We start from the raw sequence: 18,820 nt of genomic DNA, 5'->3' as shown, positions 1-18,820 counted from the left end.
ACAGCGGTCCTTTCGACGTCAATAATGGATGTTCGGTAGACGTCGAAAAAATTGGACGTGCAAAAACGACGTAGACAACACGTCGTTTGGACGTGTCTTTGCGCAGTGGGAAGGAATGGACATTAGACCACTGGAAATCTGTGCTTTGGTCTGATGAGTCCAAATTTGAGATCTTTGGTTCCAACCGCCATGTCTTTGTGCGACGCAGAAAAGGTGAACGGATGGATTCTACATGCCTGGTTCCCACCGTGAAGCATGGAGGAGGAGGTGTAATGGTGTGGGGGTGCTTTGCTGGTGACACTGTTGGGGATTTATTCAAAATTGAAGGCATACTGAGGGTGGATCAAAAAACACTATTCTTGAATTTTGATATGGCTGGGTGCTAAAAGTGTTCCAATATATGTAGAAACATGATGATTTAGGGGTGCCACCGCACATCTGTTTTTGTTGGATAAAGTGGTTAACAGTGCTCAGTGGTCGCCATGGAGATCTTGGTGAGCGACAAGCGTGCGTGCTACAAGATGGTAGACTTAGTCAATGCTAACAACAAGCTGCGGAAAATCTCCCAGGCCAAGCGCTCCAGTGAGACTACAGCAACACAATTGGAGGAAATGGAGTGCAGACTTGATGCCACATTTCCGCTGTGGCCTCCAAATGTTGAAAAGCTGATTGATAACCCAGAAGACCTAGCTTTCTTGGCCAGCATGAAGACTGACAGAGTGGCCACATTTGGTGTATTGGACAAAAAGCTACAGCTCAAGGTGAAGCGGCGAGAGGAGTGTCAAGCTGCCGCAGCAGCCAGGCAGTCCCGCTGTGAAAAGGAGCTGGAGGAGATGACAGCAATGTCCAGCTTGGAGTCGGAAAGTGATGAGAAGTCAGAGGAGGATACTAACACAGTCTATCCACCATCATAGGGCGTACCATCCCACAAGCATAAGAAGACTGGAACAAACGTTTTCATTCCACATGACATCCTTAGCTGACCAAGTGTCGTGTCGTGTCTGGCTACAAGGTTGAAGATGTCACCAATGCAACAGGGTGCCTTCACGCGTGGCCTTGTTCCAGAGTCAGGCGGTGAATGTACACATCTCTCTGCATCTCACGCAGCTGACCGAGCAAGACGCCAAGTGCTGGAGACCATCAGTGAGGAACAGCACAAGCAGTGGACACCACCATTGTGCACCCTACACTGGGACAGCAAGTTGCTGGTTTGGGATGCACCAGCTGCACATTGATCCAGAATTTGTCTCTTGATGTGAAGGAATGGGCGACCAATGCTGCGTTAAAAAAAAGTGAGGTCAATATACATGCAATGAACATGGTCAATGACGTCAAGCTCACATCCGACTTCGTAGCAGTGGCAAGGAAGGAACAGCACCTGCAGTTGAACATGACCGCAACCAACAGCCAAACCTTCGCCGCTGAAAACGCAAGCCAATCCCTGAAAAGGGTTACTCTTGGGTGGCGGGTGGGGAGACATATTTGGGGGGAGACGCACTGGCTAGGTTCAGAGTTTAGGTTCCATTTCTTCTCTCTTTCTCCCTGGTGATGTTGCTCAGTGGAGCAGACTCTGGCACAGACTGAGCATACCTTACCATTAGGCCCTGTTAGTTGCCAGTGAGTTAGCCACTAGAATCAGAATCAGAAAGGGTTTTATTGCCAAGTACGTTTTTTAACACATACAAGGAATTTGTTTTGGTGTTGTTGGTGCACATCACACATTCTCTAAATGGAATATTAAACAATATAAGTATAGGTATAAACAATATAAGTATAAGTATATGTACACAGTTTATGTGACGTGAGGTTTTGGTCCTGATGGACCTCAGCCTCCTGCCAGAGGGGAGTGGCTCAAAGAGTTTGTGTCCGGGGTGGGAGGGATCGGCCACAATCTTTCCAGCTTCAGGGTCCTGGTGGCGTAAAGGTCCTGGAGTGGCGGCAGATTGCAGCCAATCACCTTCTCTGCAGATCGAATGACACACTGCAGTCTGCCCTTGTCCTTGGCAGTGGCAGCAGCGTACCAGATGGTGATGGAGGATGTGAGGATGGACTCAATGATGGCTGTGTAGAAGTGCACCATTATTGTCTTTGGCAGGTTGAATTTCTTCAGCTGCCGCAGGAAGTACATCCTCTGTTGTGCTTTCTTGATGAGGGAGCTGATGTTCAGCTCCCACTTGAGGTCCTGGGAGATGGTAGTTCCTAGGAAGCGGAAAGACTCCACAGTGTCAATTGTGGAGCCACAGAGGGTGATGGGGGCAGGTGGGGCTGGGTTCTTCCTGAAGTCCACAACCATCTCCACTGTCTTTAGAGCATTGAGCTCTAAGTTGTTTTGCTTGCACCACTTCACCAGGTGGTCAGCCTCCGACCTGTAAGCGGACTCGTCTCCATCAGAGATGAGTCCGATGAGGGAGGTGTCGTCCGCGAACTTCAGAAGCTTGACGGACTTGTGACTGGAGGTGCAGTTGTTGGTGTACAGGGAGAAGAGCAGAGGCGAAAGAACACAGCCCTGAGGGGATCCGGTGCTGATGGTCTGTGAGTTGGAGACGTGTTTCCCCAGCTTGACGTGCTGCTTCCTGTCAGACAGGAAGTCAGTGATGCACCTGCAGGTGGAGTCAGGCACACCAAGCAGGGAGAGTTTCTCCTGGAGCAGAGCCGGGATGATGGTGTTGAAGGCAGAGCTGAAGTCCAAAAACAGGATCCTGGCGTAGGTTCCTGTAGAGTCCAGGTGCCGGAGGATGTAGTGTAGGGCCAGGTTTACTGCATCGTCTACAGACCTGTTGGCTCTGTAGGCAAACTGCACGGGGTCCAGGAGGGGGTCGGTGATGGCTTTGAGGTGTGAAAGCATAAGGCGCTCAAAGGACTTCATAACCACAGAGGTGAGGGCGACAGGTCTGAAGTCATTAAGTCCTGTGGTCCTTGGTTTCTTGGGGACAGGGATGATGGTTGAGGTCTTGAAGCAGGCTGGCACGTGACATGTCTCCAGTGAGGTGTTGAAAATGTCTGTGAACACTGGAGACAGCTGATCAGCGCAGTGCTTCAAGCTGGATGGGGAGACAGCATCCGGTCCAGCAGCTTTCCTGGGATTCTGTCTCCTAAAGAGTCTGTTGACATCCCTCTCGTGGATGGAGAGAGTCGTCACTGAGGTGGGTACGGGTGTGGAGGTGGAGACCTTTAAGGAGGGGATTGGTGGGGGGGCCCAGGACCCTGCTGAGGTGGGGGAGGTGGAGGTGATGCACAGTGGCTGAAGCTGTAGGGAGGTGTCGTGGGGGATGGTGTCAGGCCTGTCCTTTTGTCTTTCAAATCGACAGTAGAACTCGTTCAGGTCATTGGCTAGGTGTCGGTCATCGAAGGAGTGGGGGGTTTTAGGCTTATAGTTAGTGATCTGCCTAAGTCCTTTCCAGACAGTCGCAGAGTCATTAGCTGAGAACTGGTTTTGGAGTTTCTCAGCGTACCGTCGTTTAGCCTCCTTCACCGCCTTGCTAAACTTGTACTTTGACTCTTTAAATCTGACTTTGTCCCCACTCCTGAACGCGTCTTCCTTAGCCAGCCTTAACCTTCTGAGTTTGGCTGTGAACCAGGGTTTGTCATTGTTGTAACTCACCCTGGTGCTTGATGGAACACAGCAGTCCTCACAGAAGCTGATGTATGACATCACAGCCTCTGTGTACTCATCCAGACTGTTGGTAGCAGTCCTGAACACATCCCAGTCAGTAGAATCCAAACACGACTGGAGATCCTCCACAGCCTCACTGGTCCGCTTCCTTGATGTCCTCACTACAGGTTTGCAGAGCTTTAGTTTCTGCCTGTAGGTGGGGATTACTTTGATAACCCTATAGAACATGTTACTGTATAAAAGTTCACTGTACTCAACATTTCTAGGTCAACCTTTTGGCAATTAGACTATAAATTGCACATTTTTCAAATTTCATGTGTTAGGTGGCACTCCTAAATCTCAATGGAATTCCTCAAAACTTTGCAAAAGTCATTTTTATGTTAATTGGAACAAAATGCAATGCCGGCCAAATTAATATTTTGAAATTAAAATTTCCCATTCAAATTTGATGCACGGCTACCACAGCATCCTGTAGCGACATGCCATCCCATCCGGTTTGCGTTTAGTTGGACCATCATTTATTTTTCAACAGGACAATGACCCCAAACACACCTCCAGGCTGTGTAAGGGCTATTTGACCAAGAAGGAGAGTGATGGAGTGCTGCGCCAGATGATAGGCCTCCACAGTCACCGGACCTGAACCCAATCGAGATGGTTTGGGGTGAGCTGGACCGCAGAGTGAAGGCAAAAGGGCCAACAAGTGCTAAGCATCTCTGGGAACTCCTTCAAGACTGTTGGAAAACCATTTCAGGTGACTACCTCTTGAAGCTCATCAAGAGAATGCCAAGACTGTGCAAAGCAGTAATCAGAGCAAAGGGTGGCTACTTTGAGGAATCTAAAATATAAGACATGTTTTCAGTTATTTCACACTTTTTACATTTACAAGTACATAATTCCATATGTGTTCATTCATAGTTTTGATGGCTTCAGTGAGAATCTACAATGTAAATAGTCGTGAAAATAAAGGAAACACATTGAATGAGAAGGTGTGTCTAAACATTTGGCCTGTACTGTATGTATGTATGTGTATATATATATATATATATATATATATATATATATATATATATATAAATAAAAGTAACGAATGTTTAGTGACTCACCTACACCGTCATCTTTTTTTTGCGAATGCACGTCCTGTAAAGAAGGATGTAGAAATAGAGTAGAATCTAACATATTGTTTAAAAAACTTCATTGACACAAACTCAAGTTACAAAGTGCTTCATAAATAACTTAAGATTAAATAAAATACAATTTCACAATAGAAAATCAAACGCAGTAGAGCCACATAATAGATCAGTTTAATAAAATGCAAAATGAACGACTCTACGAACTCTCATGTTTCAGATTCATGTAGAAATGTATTTTGTTCTGAGAGGAATAAATACAATAACATGACTCAGCAGACTGATATAAATACAGGAACATGACTCAGCAGACTGATTTGAAAGTTACCTTTTGATGATGATGGCCATTACTATGACGATGAGAACAGTGTGCAGAGTGAAGAGAAGCAGACGAACAGCCAGCAGTGGGTCAAAGGCTTTAGTTCCTGTGAAACAGATCAGAAAGCTATTGGACTGGAGACTAGTAATACACTGAAAGTTCAGCTACTGAAATTTTTGGCCAGAATAGCAACAAAAAAAAACTCTTTCGGTGTTTGGCCAAATGAATGAGATGGCCAAATACATTTTACCCAATAATTACATTTTTGATGACACAATCAAATATAGTAGATATGGCTGGGAAACGACCGGAAGTCATTCACTTCCTATGGAGATTCCCAAAAATCAGACAAGACAATCCGAGCAGAAGTTAGCATTGCTATGGTACTGATAAACGAATATGAATTCTTAACTTTTAATAAAAAACAATGCATACAATACCTGTTATGGCTAAGTTGGTTAGCAACAGACATCAAACTACTGACACTATGTACTATATATATATATATCGTTGATATTATCAACATCGTGGGCAACTTTTCGCCACGCAGCAGCCTTTCTGTTTATATCTCTATAGCCCTCAGATGAGAGGTCATAGAGAATTGAACATTCGGGAGTCGTTCAGTCTCTCCGCCATTTTTTTTCTACTCGCTTCCGACGCTTTCAGCGGTGTAGTACGACGTCCACTGGGGGCGTATTACGGAGCTGATTCAAGTTCCAGTGTGAAGGCTGTGTGAGAGGTGCACACGCTTTATGAATGTTGCAAAAATGTTGGCAGTGTGGATGTTAGTGAGGGCTAGACTTGGACTGTATAAACTTTACTGTTTGGCTGATTTCGGTTTCAACTTCGCCCCTGGTGTGTCTGTCAATACACGGACGGAGACGACTTCTCTCTTTTGATACTTGAATGAAATAATTATAGGACTTACAGGCCTCAAGGACACGGTTAATCATTGACATCCTCAGTAACAGATTTCTCCTACTTCACAACTCTATTTAAGTTTAAATAATGATTTCATACAAACAGAAAACTGATCAAACAAACCTTCCTCTTCTGCTCCCACATGCAGGCTGTACGGCACTGAGAGGGTGCGGTTGTTCGTCTTCAAACCACAGGTGTAGTTCCCAGAATCCTTTGCAGTCAGATAGCTGAGATGGAGGGCGGGGCCAGACTCTGAGAGGGCGTGGCCATCTCTGAACCAGGTGACCTCCAGTTGGTGGATAGTGCAGGTTGCAGCAGAACAGCTCAGTGTGATTGCTTCCCCTCTTTTAAACTCTCCGTCATCTCTGGAGCTTCTTATCTTCATCTGATCTAAAGTATTATGTAAAATAAAATAAATGTCCTTTATTACATTGAGTACATAGTTTTGAGCAAATTTAGCCCAAAGTGCACTAAAATGTTTTACTATAAACAACAACTCCTGCAAATTCTCACTTAATATAATCTTACATTTTTTTATTTTAATTGCTCTTACCAGCGACTGTGACTCTGACTCCTGGTTGGCCAGTAAAAGTTGCTCTGGGATCATTAGTTTCCACTCTGAAGCGAAAAGTTGTGTCATCTTCATCCTGTAGATCTGAGATCTGTAAAGTACAGTCTCCCTTCTTGTCTCCCAGGTATCTGTAACGAGGGTCGTTGTTCTGTGATTTGCTGTCGTACACAGATTTAGCGGTGAGCTGACAGAAGTCATCGGTGCACCAGGCGACTCTGACGACCTCGATCAAAACTCCTGGATCATCATCGACAGACTTCAGTGGTGTGAAGGAGCAGGGGAGGGTGATGGTCGATCCTTTCACACCACAAAAAGGATCTGGATAGTTCACATTTCGACCCAGAGCACCTGGAACAACAAAACAGTGAGATTACGAATAAAATAATTAGTTACAAAATGGAGAGCAATGTTACATTTTAAATTAGAACGGACGAAAATGGTATAGCTAAATATGTCCGCTCTAAATTGTGCATAAGATTGCTCTTGAGTTTGTGTAGAATCTGTTCTTACCTAAGAACAAATCCCAAATAAGAAAACATTGGTGAATCCCAGAATCTTCGTGAAAACTGCGTAAGTGGGGTTTAACAACAAATTTGTTTTTAAATGTCCCATGGCATGAAAATTTCACTTTATGAGGGGTTTTTTAACAGTAATATGAGTTCCCCCAGCCTGCCTATGGTCCCCCAGTGGCTAGAAATGGTGATAGGTGTAAACCGAGCCCTGGGTATCCTGCTCTGCCTTTGAGAAAATGAAAGCTCAGATGGACCAATCAGGAATCTTCTCCTTATGAGGTCATAGGAGCAAGGTTACCTCGCCTTTCTCTGCTTTGCCCGCCCAGAGAATTTGGCCCCCCCATGAGAGAGAGACATCATGGCTTTCAAACAAGCGAAGTGGCAGTTGGTCAAGGCCACACCCCCACCCTCCACCTTGCCCCCCCCCCCTCTCTCCTCCTCAATAGCTACAGACACAGAAATGGCACATCCTAAGGAAAGCTCATTGTGGGACTGGCTCTAGTGGGCTGTAATTCTGCACCAAGGCTGAATTTTTGGAAAGAGACTTCAGATACAGTATTAGGGGACCACTAAGGTCTATATAAAAGAGACTTCAGATACAGTATTAGGGGACCACTAAGGCGTATATATAAAAGAGACTTTAGATACAGTATTAGGGGACCACTAATCTATATAAATCAGATACAGTATTAGGGGACCACTAAGGCCTATATAAAAGAGACTTCAGATACAGTATTAGGGGACCACTAAGGCCTATATAAAAGAGACTTCAGATACAGTATTAGGGGACCACTAAGGCCTATATAAAAGAGACTTCAGATACAGTATTAGGGGACCACTAAGGTCTATATAAAAGAGACTTCAGATACAGTATTAGGGGACCACTAAGGTCTATATAAAAGAGACTTCAGATACAGTATTAGGGGACCACTAAGGTCTTTATAAAAGCATCCAAAGAGCACCATGTCATGGGACCTTTAAGAGCGTTTGGTGAGTGAGTTGTGTTTCCACTTTTGTTTTTGAAAGCATTATTATATGATGCTCTTACCTATGACTCTGACTCTCACTCCTGATTGGTCAGTGAAAGTTGCTCTGGGATCATTAGTTTCCACTCTGAAGACAAAAGTATGGTCGTCTTCCTCCTGTAGATCTGAGATCTGTAAAGTGCAGTCTCCCTTCTTGTCTCCCAGGTATCTGTAACGAGGGTCGTTGTTGTTTGATTCGCTGTCGTACACAGACGGAGCGTCTATCAGACAGATGTTAGGGCTCTTGCACCAGGCGACTCTGACGACCTCGATCACAACTTCTCTTCCATTGTAATTGACAGACTTCAGTGGTGTGAAGGAGCAGGGGAGGGTGACGGTCGATCCTTTCACAGCCCAAACTGGATCTGGATAGTTCACACATTGATCTAGAGCAGCTGGAACAACAACACAGTAACTTTAGGAATAAAGGAACTTGATTTAGAGCTAAACATCTTACTGGTGTCAGTGTTGAATACATGTTTATTTTGTATCCAACCATGAAGCTTGGGCAAGGAAAGGAAATGTATTGGTAAAAATGTGTATGAACTCTGTTAAAGTACTTTTAGTGAACAGCACTAACATTTATATACCATAAAACAACTATACAACTACACCATGGTAAACTATGAAAAAATCCATCCCTCTGACAAATTAACAGGGTTAAGTTATTTATATTGTTATTATTATCATAGGATGCTCTTACCAGTGACTGTGACTCTCACTCCTGCTGGGCCAGTAAAAGATCCTCTGACATCATTAGTTTCCACTCTGAAGCGAAACGTTGTGTCGTCTTTCTTCTGTAAATTTGAGATCTGTAGAGTGCAGTCTCCCTTCTTGTCTCCCAGGTATCTGTAACGAGGGTTGTTGTTGTTTGATTCGCTGTCGTACACAGACGGAGTCTCTCCGAAACAGGTTTCATGGTTCTTGCACCAGACGACTCTGACGACCTTGATTAAAACTTCTCTTCCATTGCCGTCCACAACAGACTTCAGTGGTGTGAAGGAGCAGGGGAGGGTGACGGTCGAGCCTTTCAGATCACAAACACGACCTGGATAGTTCACACTTTGACCCAGAGCACCTGGAACAACAACACAGTGAGATTAGGAATAAAAAAAACGAGAAAGATTCAGAGCTGCAACTTCAGAATCATAAATGTTTCTAGAGTTTATCAGTTTGATGTGAAAAACTGACAAAATCATCATTAAAAATATTAACTCAACGTAAATAAAGTCCATGTCTTACCAGCGACCAGTAAGGTGAAGCAACAGGAAATCTTTCTGTCCCAAACTACCATCCTTACTTTTTTAATGAGTTGATTTAATGTTTTACTTGTTCAAAGGTTGAACTTGCAGCAGCGATGACAAAGACACTGACTGACTGACTGTTGAACTAACACGGAGCATTAAATGCGTTTGTGGTTATTATCTTAGTTCCTCATTTTCTTTCTAAGAAGTATATTTATAACCTGCTAACAGCCAGCATGTCAGATGCATACTCACAAGCCCCCGAAATGCAACTATCGTTAGTATTTCCGTCTTCCCCCATAACCGGCCAAACGTCTTGCCACAGATACTGTGTTTTCAGTTAACTTGTCTTCCTTTCCTGCTGACTTAACTGTCGTTTGGGGAGGTTGGCCCAGCTAACAATTTTTGGGAACATTCTGGGAACGTTCGTTTTTGGTACGTTCCCTTAAGGTAATGGTTGTGTTTTGGTTGTGTATTGGTTATTATGGAAAGTTGGTTGAACGTTCTGGGAACGTTGTCAGAACGTTGCAACCTTTAGAGAACGTTGCCCTAACGTTCCCCTAACTTTTCAACCTTCAGGGAACGTTCCCCTATCGTTGCAACCTTTACAGAACGTTGCCCTAACGTTGCCCTAACGTTGCAACCTTTAGAGAACATTGCCCTAACGTTCCCCTAACGTTGCAAGCTTCAGGGAACGTTCCCCTAACGTTGCCCTAACGTTGCAACCTTTAGAGAACATTGCCCTAACGTTCCCCTAACGTTGCAAGCTTCAGGGAACGTTCCCCTAACGTTGCAACTTTTAGAGAACGTTCCCCTAACGTTCCCCTAACGTTGCAACCTTTAGAGAACGTTGCCCTAACGTTCCCCTAACGTTGCAACCTTTAGAGAACGTTCCCCTAACGTTGCAACCTTTAGAGAACGTTGCCCTAACGTTTCCCTAACGTTGCAACCTTTAGAGAACGTTCCCCTAACGTTCCCCTAACGTTCCCCTAACGTTCCCCTAACGTTGCAACCTTTAGAGAACGTTCCCCTAACGTTGCAACCTTTAGAGAACGTTGCCCTAACGTTCCCCTAACGTTCCCCTAACGTTGCAACCTTTAGAGAACGTTGCCCTAACGTTCCCCTAACGTTGCAACCTTCAGGGATGTTCCCCTAACGTTGCAACCTTTAGAAAACGTTCCCCTAACGTTTCCCTAACGTTGCAACCTTTAGCGAACGTTGCCCTAACGTTCCCCTAAGGGTAGGGTTCCACACAGCGAAACACTTCACGAATTTCGGCCAGTGAAAGTTTGGGGGCGTGGTCGCAAAAACAACACGCAAGACCGCAACATGTTTTTAAATGTCCCGGGCTGTCAGAAGACAGAGGGCGGTAAAAATGCACAGCAGCAAACCATCGGTAAAATGTTAGCTCATAAATGCTCTGGTAACCTGGCTATGTAGCCTAGCTGCTTTGCTATGCTTACAATGAAATGCAATGTCCGAACATACTAGCAGGTGACCTGTCGGCTAGCTGAATCATTTTGAGTGTTTAAACTATCTACAGTGGTCTATTTGGTGGTGTGTGTTTGCCCTGTTTAAGTTTATGCGACATATAAACAACAATTCGTGTTGCTACAAGCGTCAATGTTCGCCAACAAAACATGTAATCAAACAAATGCACAAGTAGCCTAGCTAGCTAGCTACCTGGCTAGGCTACAATGAAATCCAATGTCCGAACATGCTAGCGATTAGCCTGTCGGCTAGCTGAAAAGTTCGAGTGTTTAAACTAACATACACAGTGATCTATTTAGCGGTGTATGTGCCCTAATTAAGTTTGTGTGTCATATAAAGCACAATTTGTGTTGATAGAAGTACCGATGTTCGTGTAGAAACATTTTAATCACATCAAAATGTTCATGATACGGCGCTGATTGGAGGAGGCAGGAGGATGGCAGCAGTGTAGAAGATGGTCAATAGCTCCTGCTTCTGCAAAAAAAAAAATAGAGCTCCATGGTTTTGAAGGCTCAGTCCTTCTCAGCTGACCTAAAAAGAAGGAAACAAAAGTTTGATATGTCATACTAAGAATAAACACATTAACAAAAACAAGACAAATTGCCTGACTAACAACCCGGTTTTTATTCTGATCACAAATATTGATAGTTTTTGATTATTATGATTATTATTAACATCACAGAAGAATTTCAATTTACCGTCTGTGTGGGGCAAACTTCAGCCCTTGCCCAATCAAGTCCTCCGCGTCTGCTGCAGTCAGCGCGGGGAAGTTTTTCTGGGAGAGCGCTAGAGTAGAAGTCAAAATGAAGCAACAGTACAAGTCAAATTAAAACCTCTTATTAGCCAAGCTAAGCATAATACTGATGTGAACAATAAAATAACACCTGCCTGTTATAACCCTGCAGAATGTCAGGTCCTGGAAGGCCTTCTTTGCCTTTCTGCCCCGCAGGATATACAGTTTTAGAACATCATTGGTTGCGACTCGCCGTAGCATGCGACGGATGGCAGTACCTCCAGTCCAACCTCCGGGCTTGTCAGGAAAAGTTGCTGTAAAACATAGAAATACAAATTATACACGTGGAACAAAGTGGAGAGCTTGTACAATCTCATTTTGTAAGAGAAGTCAGTTCTGTTCTAATTTAAGTTATGCAAAAGCCACTGTACCTTCAACTGGGTCCCAAGATGAAGTGGCAGGCCGAGCTTGCGTTAGAATTCACCCATCCAGCTCTGGGCGACCGGCTGGTTTCTTGTGTGGTGTTGACTCATCTAAAAAGAAAGTAGATATGAATATTGGTCAGTTCATTTATGGTAGGTTTCTTGCAAATGCCATTGCATAACTACTCTGTTACATTAGACAATTGCAAAAAAACAAAAACAAACAGACTTACATGCAGGTGGTGGTGGCAGTGATGTCTACTGACCTGAAAAAAAGGCAGGAAGAGACAAACCCATCAGAACAGTCACATGATAAGTAGCAGGTTGAGGGTCAGTAGTTCCATGGTAGGAATAGGACTCTGGTTTCTAAATGCATGTATAAATGTTAGCTTACAGACTGGGCTTCCACACACACGCTCCGTCCTGGAACGCTTTCTTGCTTGTGGACCGGAGCCATCTGAAATAAAAGACCATACAATTTGTACTGATTGCAAAAATAATATTTGAATGTATACAGTGTAAACATAAACATTACAACATAAACATTGTATGTGACGGTATTTCTCAGGACTTTTGGATTGTAGCCCAGAGACTTTCTAATGGGGAGACACAGCATCCATAGAAATGCATGGTGTTGTAAAGCCAGTATGGCAGCTGTGTAGCCTAAACATATTCCGTCTCTTCCTGTATGCTTACCCATTCACTTAAATAGGAAAATAGCTTGCCGATAACTGCCCAAAGTACGTTGCAAGGTGGCCGCCGAATGACTTGCCTAAATGACTGATTGTACTGGCTATCATGTATGTACCGTACACTAAAACTAATTGAAAGAGCTGGTATGTCTTATTTGTAACAACAACGCAAGTAGGTTAACACGATGACACAAAACATACGATGCGGCAAAGCATACAAAGCACAATATATCTGCAGTCCATTTAAAGCGTAACTCTCGCCACAATGCAACCTAGGATCTTTTAGTGAATGTACCAGAGTCAAACTTCAAAAGCATAATTAGGACGGAAACGCCACTTTCAAGATTAATTGTATTGTCGTTTTCTGGTCAAACGGCCTTTTGAATGGGAGAGCTAGGGGCTACTTTTATCACATCAAAATCACTATATGTAAAACACTAAGAAGGCTCGACACAACATGAAACTTTGCACGAAGTCTCACCAGGGGATTTACACATGAACTCAAGCATTGAAAACATTGTTTGTGCACAGTTTACCAAAAAGAAAAAGTTCTGAACAAGTCGCTGCTTGACTGTCAAGATGGCGAGGAGGGGAAAAACAAATGCTGAAGTGAGTTGAACCTTTTTTGGTCAACCTGATCAAAACCGGAATATAATAAAGCCCTACGAGGTAAAGGGCTTACGGTTAGACCCCAAACCGTTGCATTACAACCATAACATCATGAAACTGTAACGTATTTCACTTACTTTTTCGTGAGATCGTTTGGCGAAGCAAATGGAACCTTCTTTCTTTGTCCGAGTGATCGTATCAAACAGAAGTCCGGAGGACAGGACTTGAATCGGTCACCTGAGAGCAGATCACGGTCTTCCCCTACTGGCGGGGGGGTGTAACGGCTGGATTTAAACTCTGAACTGATTGAGCCACTTGTTAGAAGTGAAATGAAAGAAGTGAATTGTCTTAGTTGTGAAAATCAATAGATTCTTGTTTTAAGTATTTTTACCTAATACAGTTAAAAAAACGAAATCAAGCACAAAAGTATAGTTTTTAGCAAAATTGATATCAGCCTAAAAATAAATATATTATCTTACTATGTTGTTTATCTGACTTAGATTTTATGAGACCAATCATTTTTGAGTGAATCTAAATCAAGTGACTGCAAACCTTTTTTATGCTACTTCAAAAACTTAAATGGAGCTGGTTTAAATAAACATTTCAAAACTGCACTCAGAACAACCAAAAACAACCAAAAACAACCAAAAGCTACCAAATGGGAACGTTGTGTGGAGGTAACAACCACAGTGCAACCACAGGAGAACGTTTCAGTTGGTTGGTTCCCCTAACGTTTAGAAAACGTTATAACCCTGAGGGAACGTTCCCTAAACGTTAGTTTTTGGTTTGGTTCGAACTAACCTTTAGAGAACCAAAAACTAACGTTCCCCAACGTTCCCTAAACGTTCTGTGTTAGTGGGGGGGGGGGGGTGACTGCTGATTACACATGCTATCCTTTTATCCCTTATTCTACTCTCTTAATCAATTCACTCACCTCTCTCCTGTCCTAGGAGTGTCCTAGGAACTACACTCCTAGGACACTTCTTCATGAAGAAATGGCAGAAAAACCAACCAGGAAGTGAATTTTCACCCACTTTTGGTCATCATAGAAACAAGGGACTGTTTCAATAGTTCAACTGTAACTTCATCTCAAACCTCAATGACCTTCAGGAAGAAAGTTACAACATTAAAAGCCTTAAGCCCACAAGCGTCTTAAAAGCAATCTTTTTCTACTTCTTGTCGTCCTACAGCCACGAGACTGTTACCATTGTGGAAGACTCAATGGTTCAACTGTAACTTCGTTTCAAGTCTCTCTGACCTTCAGAAAGAAAGTTACAACATAAAATGCTTAAGCCACGCCCACAAAACACTTTAAAAGTAAGTTTTCACCTTAAAAATTAGTTTTCACTCTCTTCCCGTCATCGGATTGAAATGCCCATGTATGTTAAAATATGTTTCCAATTAAATCATAATTTCTTTTTTTTCAAATTAGTTGACCTACGTGAAATGAATCAAACTGGTTAATCGATTCTCAAAATATAATTGGTAATTAATTTAATAGTTGACAACTAATCGCTTAATCAATCATCATTATTATTTATTATTATTATGTTCCATCAGATAATAATCAAAATTGCCAAATATTAGTACAAAAGTTTTATTTATACTTTATAGAAAAGCACATTTTTTTCACTGTCTGGTGAGCAGCAGTCAGCTGAAACAAGCAATAAACTCCTGAAATAAAAGTATTTTATTAGATTACAAAGGGACTGTTTTATATTATATTCATGATATTGTAAAAATATATATATGTAGAATATACAATGTCATACAAAGTTGTTAAAGTATGTAGAAAAGGATGCACAAGTGAAATGATGAATCTTTAAAGCTCCTCAAATGTGTTGATGGCTTCATCATTTAATCAGATAGAAACGTTTAAAACTTCTTAAAGAATTAAAACTAACTGAAGCAAAAACAAGCACTTGCCAAAAATTGTAGACGGACAACAATATTCACCTACATACAGACTCAGTATATGTTGGATGCCCACTAAATCATATTAACAACAGAGATTAAAAGAACCAGTGAAGTTAATATTAGAGCAGATATGTTACAGATGATAATATCAGAGATAAAGGTCCAGTGATGTAATATTAGAGCAGATATGTTACAGATGATAATATCAGAGATAAAGGTCCAGTGATGTAATATTAGAGCAGATATGTTATAGATGATAATATCAGACAGCCCGGCCTCGTTCCTCTGGACGTCTCAGTTCCTCTACGAAGTCTGGAGGCTGAAGCACAAAGCAGAGTTCAAACAGCAGAAGAAGAGAAGCAGCCGACAGCCACAGTGGCTCCAAGTCCTGCAGACTTCCTTCAGTAGTGGAGCTACAAGTCTAAAGTCTGTCCTGAGGGGGGCGCTAGAGGAAAGGTCATGGGGATCCCCCTCTAAGCTTACTGGCTCAGGGAGTTTTCTCTCTGTCAATATAATAATAATCATTATCATAATACACTTCATTTCTGGGGAGAAATTCAGCTTTTTTGTGTTTATGTTGAGTCAATATCAGAGCAATGGTTTAAAAGTTATAGTATAATATATGTAGTATATCCAATCCAGGAATACTGTGTGGACTAGTTAGACCTTCGTCTGGCAAAGCGAGACTAGAAATAAACAAAATTACAAAATTATTTGAAATTTTGTAACTACTGCAAATTCTCGCTTAATAAAATCTAAAGAAATGTATTTTTTTTTAAATCTTTTTAAATAAGATGGATCTTTCTGTCTCTCTATCAGAATGTTATTTACCAGTTGTAACTTTTACATTTTTTTTTAAATAGTTTATAGTTTTAATGTTTTGTTTCTTCTTTTTTTTCTTTTCTTCTTTTTTAATGTAAATCACATTTTTGCTTTCCCCCAGACTCCTTTAGATGTGACTGATTGTAACAAAACAAAAAAGAGAGCCTAACTCTGTGCTAAAAAGTTCTAAGTTATTTATATTATTGCCAAAGTTGTGTTTGAAATCATTATCATAGGATGCTCTTACCTACGACTGTGACTCTCACTCCTTATCGGCTAGTAAAAGATCCTCTGTGATCATTAGTTTCCATTCTGAAGAGAAAAGTTGCGTCGTCTTCCTCCTGTAGATCTGAGATCTGTAAAGTGCAGTCTCCCTTCTTGTCTCCCAGGTATCTGTAACGAGGGTTGTTGTTGTTTGATTCGCTGTCGTAGACAGACGGTGTGGTAAGATGACAGATTTTATGGTTCTTGCACCAGACGACTCTGTTGATCTCGATCAAAACTTCTCTTCCATTGTCATCGACAGACTTCAGTGGTGTGAAGGAGCAGGGGAGGGTAACGTTCGATCCTTTTACAGCCCAAACATGACCTGGATAGTTCACACTTAGACCCAGAGCCCCTAGAACAATAACACAGTGAGATTAGGAATGAAGGAACTTGATTTAGAGTGAATGCTTTGATGTGAAAACTAATCAAAATAGGACTGGGTTCTCGATTCAATAACAAGTTCTCGATTCGATAACACTTTCAAAGAGATTCTCAGAGAAGTTACAGTGCTCAGCATAAGTTTATGAACCAATGCTAAAGTTGTCTAAAAAGAGGAATGAAAAAATCATTATATGGAAATTGATCTTAATGCCTTAATTAAAAAATTAGGAAGAATCCAAACTTTTAAGGACATCAATTTTGTTTGTGAATGAATAATGTATCGTAAATAAATAAATGTTCTTCCTTAAAATACAGGGGGCATAAGATAGTACACCCCTATGTTAAATTCCTATAGAGACAGGCAGATGTTTATTTTGAAAGGCCAGTTATTTCATGGATCCAGGATACTATGCATCCTGATAAAGTTCCTTTGGCCTTTGGAATTTAAATAGCTCCCCAAATCATCACATACCCTTCACCATACCTAGAGATTGGCATGGGGTACTTTCCATAAAATCATCTCTCAGTGCAAATCAAACCAGCTATGAGGCTAACTGAAATAAAACCATGGCAATCTCTAGGTGAATGAAGGGTATGTGATGATGTGGGGCTATTTTACTTCTTTTTTGTTTACATTATTCATTCAAAAAGAAAATGGGTGTTCTTAAAGGTTGGATTTTTCCAACCTTTATTTTTTGTTTACATTAAGAACTTACCCCCAACAAGTTAGTTTAAAGTACTTTTTACTGAACAGCACTAACATGACAGTCATTGACAAACTACAGCATTCATCAACATGATACAGTGAAACTTTCGACTACAGCAAGAGAGGAGAGAGACCATAAAACAACTATACAACTACACCATGGTAACCTATGAGAAAATCCATCCCTCTGACAAATTAACATTTGAATTTAGCTGACAAAAAGTGAGCGATAGTTAGGTTTAGACACCAAAAGAACTAGTTACATTCTTGGTGAAAAGGCAGATATTCAAAGATAGATTTCAGGATTTCATTAATCAATAACAGATCACTCAAACAAAGATCAATTTTCATTTGAGATTGATTATTTTAACCCAGCTGTACTAAAGAAAATGGGCCTCAGCTACTAAAACAGAAAACAAAACAAGAAAATAATAAAACAGATTCAGAGCGGCAACTTCAGAAGCATAAATGTTTCTAGAGTTTATCAGTTTGATGTGAAAAACTAACTGACAAAAACATCATTAAAGATATTAACGTAACGTAAATAAAGTCCATATCTTACCAGCGAGCAGTAACGTGAAGCAACAGGAAATCTTTCTGTCCCAAACTGCCATCCTTACTTTTTTAACGAGTTGATTTAATGTTTGACTTGTTCTAATGTTGAACCTGCAGCAGCGATGACAAAGACACTGACTGACTGTAGAAATGAGACAGAGCATTAAATGACTTTGTGGTTATTATCTCAGTTCCTCTTTGTTTTCCCAAAAAGTATTGATGTAACTTGCTATTATTAGCATAAGTGTTTCAACTCATCCTGTGCGTCTTAAAGAAGTGTTGTAATGCTTGAAAGAAGGTATTTTTTATAAAACTGGGCTGTCTCTGCAGACGAATGGCACAACATTTTTTAAAGTTGGTGCAACATGACCAGAGAGAACAGAGAAAAGAATCTTTGATATTCTCTTTCACTCAGACGTAAGAAAACCTACAACTACCAGAATGCATTGCGCCTCTCCAGACCAATAAACGCCCCCGGTGGAGGGTGACGTAATAATTAAGAAAATCTGCTCCAAATTGATCCAAATTACTCGTTTGACACAAATGTACTGGAGTTATTGCATTCACTATTTTGGGTAAATTGTGCAGTTATAACTTGTTGTGTTATTGTTATGTGTTGTGTCACGGCATAACCAGTACAGTGGGGGCGGAGCTTCATCACAGACCCTCTGCTATCAAGTCATTTTAAAATTAAAACTGTTAAAAAAAATGGTAAAATATCTGATAAATGCATATATAATAATGTGTCACTTGTGGAGCCAAGTAAGCCTATATGTCAAATAAAACACAAAAAAACGCAAGTTTGCCAGTCAAGTAAAAATGTTTCAGCACCACGGACAGCGACAGCTAATGGACAGCGATGGTGCTGAACAGGCCAAATGCACTCAATCAGT

At 41.6% G+C, this 18,820-nt stretch overlaps 1 protein-coding gene and 1 long non-coding RNA gene across 2 annotated transcripts in view; both read right to left on the bottom strand.

Annotated features, from left to right (window-relative positions):
- Nucleotides 1-18,820, bottom strand: part of LOC120562999 — a gene marked incomplete in the record, with an annotated part of 504,869 nt that overhangs the window by 475,341 nt on the left and 10,708 nt on the right. The window contains 3 exon segments of the mRNA XM_039807004.1: nt 8,112-8,483; nt 8,792-8,989; nt 14,214-14,217. Of these exon segments, the coding sequence (XP_039662938.1) occupies nt 8,112-8,483; nt 8,792-8,989; nt 14,214-14,217 (574 nt within the window).
- On the bottom strand, nt 11,704-12,314 carry LOC120563037. Its single transcript, XR_005639903.1, has 3 exons — nt 12,212-12,314; nt 11,988-12,089; nt 11,704-11,870 (listed from the first exon to the last, which is right to left on the bottom strand). It is a non-coding gene; the product is annotated as an uncharacterized LOC120563037 (long non-coding RNA).

This window comes from Perca fluviatilis, chromosome 7, assembly GCF_010015445.1.
Source record: "Perca fluviatilis chromosome 7, GENO_Pfluv_1.0, whole genome shotgun sequence".
NCBI classification, from domain to species: domain Eukaryota; kingdom Metazoa; phylum Chordata; class Actinopteri; order Perciformes; family Percidae; genus Perca; species Perca fluviatilis.
Note: the sequence above shows the minus strand (reverse complement) of the source record. Positions and strands in the feature narration are given on the sequence as shown.